Below are 4,658 nucleotides of genomic sequence, written 5' to 3' on the forward strand. Positions count from 1 at the left end.
TAAGAGACATTCGACGACGGTCCTTTTGTTAAAGATGACGTATAAATTCGGAAACACGGGTGTGTTTTAGTTGTGGATGACGTTGTCCATTAAACACAATGTCGTCTGTAGAAATAAATGCGTTGTAAGTAATGACCCTAACCTCTTTCTACACATATGTACTACCGTTAGTAATTTTTACCACGTCAACATTTATGGAAAAAATGAAGTGAAAAATCCTATTTCACGACGGTTATATAAACAGTGGTGACGTAGTATGCATCAATAACGTCGTCTGTTCACTACTACAATTATTCAAAAAGACAACGCTGAATTCACAACAGTTGGCTCCAAAACCGTTGTAGTTGTTTCTTCCACAACGGTTATTACGTAACCGTTGTTAAAGGGGGTTTTTAAGCGTTGTGGTTTAGGGTATGTGGTTTTTTAAATTTATTTCACAACCTTCCACAACGGTTTTCGTTTCAACCGTTGTAATTGAAGCTGTAAAAAAAACAGAGAGTGAACAGTGACTCAATATTTTTTCTTAAGCCTCGATAGTTGTCATTCTCTCTTATCTCTCTTCTATCTCGTCTCTGGCGTCTCCCTCTCTCAACAGTCTTGTTCTTCCCACCTCATCTCCTTGCCTTCGCCACGGCCATAGACAGAGAGACTCTGTCTCTCGCGTCTCCCTCTTTCCACGCTCTCTCTCTCTCTCTCTCTCTCTTCTCCATCTCCCGTCTCTTTCTTTCTCCTCCCTCCTTCTAGTTTAGAGAGATTTGGGTTTTAATTTTAGGGTTACTGATTTGGGTGTTAACCATCTCTCTTTGTTTCCTTTGCAGGTGCTTAGCTTTTCCATCTCTCTTGCCCTCTACAGATGTTGCGCTCACACTGAAGCTTTGATAGGTAAGAACTCTGAAGTGCTTTTCTTTAATAAGAACTCTGGCCAGTCCCCTTTCTCAGTGTCTCAGGCCCCTTTCTTTCATAAGACGCTCGATTGGTTTCAATATTTAATTCCAACTTGTTTTCTCTGATTTTGGTTCAAGTTGCAATGGATTTGGGGTTCAATTTTGACTGGGTTATTGCTCAGTGTCTCAGGCCCCTTTCTTTCATAAGACGCTCGATTGGTTCCAATATTTAATTCCAACTTGTTTTCTCTGATTTTGGTTCAATTTGCGATGGATTTGGGGTTCAATTTTGACTGGGTTAGGGTTTCTCTCTCAGATAAAGGGTTAGGGTATCCATGTGTGTTCAGATTTGTTCCGCTGGGTATCCATGTGAATCAAATCGTAATGCCCGAGTGAGGTTAATGCTCTGATTTGTTAAAGGTAAAAGCTCCAGCGTTCTTGTTGAAAATGGTCTTTATGTAATTGTAACTTATTTCGTCTTTAGATTTAACGTGGTATTCTTTGTTCCTTTAGCTGGTATTTACGTCACTGGATGATGGTTATTATCCATTTGTTAAGGTTTTTGAATTTTTATTCTTGCAAATCTTATATGCAAGCATCTATTAATCAGGACAGAGCTGCAATCTTCATTCCCCTGTTATTTGGATGCTCTGATTAAGAGTGGTAGAGAGTGATTCTGCAGCCATGTCTGCCACCAAGACTCTCAGACAAGTAGCTTCTCCGGCAACTTTGCATCTGCAAACTCATCTCAAATCCCCGGACTCAAGCATGACCCTAATGGCACAATGTTTATTTCATCTGGGATACCGAACCTTGATAGTAATCTTCTATCACAAATAGTTCTATGGAATTAGTTAAACTGATTTGGAGAGATTAAATTGGAAATGTTTTATATTTTTGTTTGACTCATTTTTGCAGCTAATGCAAGGAAATGAAATTATCACACTCCTTTTTATTTATCTAACAACTATGTTTATAAGTTATAACCTCTCTGATCTTAAAAACTCATATGAGATTGCTGCCAGTTTTTTTGCTAGTTTCATTCAGTTTTAATGGCTTCTTGTTGATTTCTTAAAAAATCTAAGAGTTCTCATTAAAAACGCACTAGTTGGCTTGTAATGAAACTATTGATAAGGCATTTTAGATGGTCATGGTCATATGTATATTTTTTAATTTTTATCTACTTTTTCTCTTAAACTTGAGCTAGCTTTTGTCGTACATACCACATGGTGCCGTTACAAAGTAAAATGCAGATGTTAAGTTATACTTTTTGTTTTTTCAGTTTATACATCATCAGCACCGTGCATTTGGATTTTCTCATCCATAGTTTTAGCTATTCTAATGATATTTTTGCAAACATGTTATTGTGAATGCAGTTACTATTTTGCTGAGAAGAAAATTCCTTCTATCCATGGAAATACAATGGGAGTAAAACTACAGCAGTTCATATTTGATGCGTTTCCATACACACCTTCAACTGCACTTTTTGAGGTGACTTCATTTCCCCCACTCCCCTCTCTCTTTTTTTTCCATTAATCTATAATTTACAATTAAGTTTTCTGATTGACCTGGGCTTCCTAAACCACAAAATTTACAACCCAAAAAATGTTTGAATATTTGTGCCATTTCCAGATTTTTTGTATGACATTTTCTGCAATATTGACTAAAGTATTGCATTACAAAATCTGCAACTAATGCCATCTTCACTAAAGTTGTTGTGCCGGTTTGCCGAAGGTGGCAGGGGAAACTATAAATTTCATCATGGAAGCGGAAGTGTTTGGGTCGCCTCATTCAACCCATATTTTACATGAAGACATTCTACAATTTGGTGAAATGTCAGAGATATCAGGCACATGCATAGTGATATACATGAGGTAATAGGCTACATTTAATAAAATATATATTTTCTGTAACAAACTGATTTTACAATGCACAGGTACTTACATGAGGTGCTGAAAATGTCAAACATGTTAAGTATGATTGGGTTTGTTGACCCTGCTGTAATTGGTGCTCTAGGGTGTGGAGACGTTAGTCAAAGATCACGTGTCTTAGCAACTCGGTTTTCATCAGCACATCCTGACCAGATTTTCTTACTTCCTTACAAGTTCGGGTTAGTCTAAAATGCTATCTAAGAGGTTTATCTAATTACTTAGAAATAAAATAATGTGAAAAAGTGAATTGGTTGCCTTATGGTGGATTTATTTCATATTCTACTACGTTGGCAAAAATCATTGGATGTTGACTATTGTTAATGTGGACAAAGAGACCATTTATTTCATGGATCCCCTAAATAGGATCATCATTGACGAGGAATGGAAACAAGTTGTAAACACGTATGTTTGTCAAAGTTATTTCTATCTAATTCAACTTCAATTGAAAGTTTTATGAAATTATTTTATCTATTTAATCATTAAGTCTTATTTTTGATATCTTGTTACAGTGGAGTAAAACAAATTATTGTACATATACACAAACTCAAATTGATGAAGTATGGCGTGAGTGGGCAGATTGTGTGATGACCAATTCTGTGTAGCTCAGACCTCAAAGTGAACAAGGTTTTTTGGCTCAGAATAGTAGACAAGGTTATCAACCACTGTTTTGGTTTCTTTTGAACATGATTAAGTGGTAATCACTTTGATTGTCATTTTGTGAATGATAGAATTTTCACATAGAATGTACAAAGTTTTAGATTCTGTGGTTGGTAGCTTTGGGATGTATGTACTAAATTCAAAGCTTTAGATTGCCTGTAGACTTCAAATTGTTGTAATTGAACAAGTTCGAATACTTTTCATATTGAAATATGAATACATCATTGTTCTGCCTATATTCGTTAATTTTGGAATGCAACAATATTAATTTTTAAAAAAATCATAATCAGTACTGAAGGAATATCAATTAACTACAACGGTTACCCATTCAAACCATTGTAGAAATCCTCTTATTACAACGGTTAGAATCAATAGCCATTGTATAATAAGAACATTTACAACGGTTATTCTGAAAACCGTTGTGCAAAGTTATCAATAACCATTGTGGAAAGAACCATATTACAAAGGTTATTGAACAAAATCGTTGTTGAAAGTGACTTACTACAACGGTTAGTATAAAAACCGTTGTTAAAAGTTCAATTTTACAATGGTTATTTTGAACAACTGTTGTAGTAAGCATAATACTACAACGGTTTTTCTCAATAACCGTTGTAGTAATTCACTTTCAACAACGGTTTTGTTCAATAACCGTTGTTGAAAGGGCCATATTACAACGGTCGCTCTTGTATACATGTTTTATATGTGAGAATTGACAATGGTTTTTCTTAAAAACCGTTGTTGAAAGTGACATATTACAACGGTTTTTGATTGTTGTCATAAATAGGTAGAAAAGACGACACTCCTAACCTCAACGGTTTTAGAAGACTTTCAACAACAGCTAAAAACCATTGTCTATTAACTTTATTGTAGTAGTTGTTGTTTATTTAAAGACGTCATAATTGTATTTTACGTTTCTTGTTTGGTCAATGTAACGGCTGTGAGATTTAATTTTCGTCGTGGTATCCAGTTTTTACGGTCATATTCTGTTACAATACGTCATATTTTGCGTGTTAAACGACGTTTTTTTGTTAAAATTTGTCGTCTATTCTTATCCTCGACACTTTTTTGGCTCATTTTTCAATATATAGACGTCGGTTGTTATTTGTTAATGACGTTGTTGGTTTTAACAATGACGGGGATTTACCGTCGTGGTTTGCTTCCATAAAAGATGTCGGTCGATTTTATG

General features: G+C 35.3%; 1 protein-coding gene across 9 annotated transcripts; it reads left to right on the forward strand.

Annotated features, from left to right (window-relative positions):
- Positions 1–535: 535 nt before the first annotated feature.
- Positions 536–3,708, forward strand: LOC110767200 (uncharacterized). Of its 9 annotated transcripts, none has more exons than XM_088249146.1 (7): positions 536–882; positions 1,201–1,304; positions 1,495–1,703; positions 2,261–2,375; positions 2,619–2,758; positions 2,821–2,994; positions 3,325–3,708. In XM_088249146.1, the coding sequence occupies exons 4-7, from the start codon at positions 2,307–2,309 to the stop codon at positions 3,398–3,400; spliced, it is 459 nt and encodes a 152-aa protein (XP_088105272.1). In that variant the 5' UTR covers positions 536–882; positions 1,201–1,304; positions 1,495–1,703; positions 2,261–2,306; the 3' UTR covers positions 3,401–3,708. The 9 variants fall into 9 exon arrangements, 8 of the variants coding, with proteins under 8 accessions (XP_088105272.1, XP_088105274.1, XP_088105271.1 ...); XM_088249148.1 differs by having other exon boundaries at positions 1,500–1,703; XM_088249145.1 differs by having other exon boundaries at positions 536–1,304.
- The last annotated feature ends 950 nt before the right edge of the window (positions 3,709–4,658 follow it).

Source organism: Prunus avium, chromosome 2 (genome assembly GCF_965620075.1).
Source record: "Prunus avium chromosome 2, drPruAviu1.hap1.1, whole genome shotgun sequence".
NCBI classification, from domain to species: domain Eukaryota; kingdom Viridiplantae; phylum Streptophyta; class Magnoliopsida; order Rosales; family Rosaceae; genus Prunus; species Prunus avium.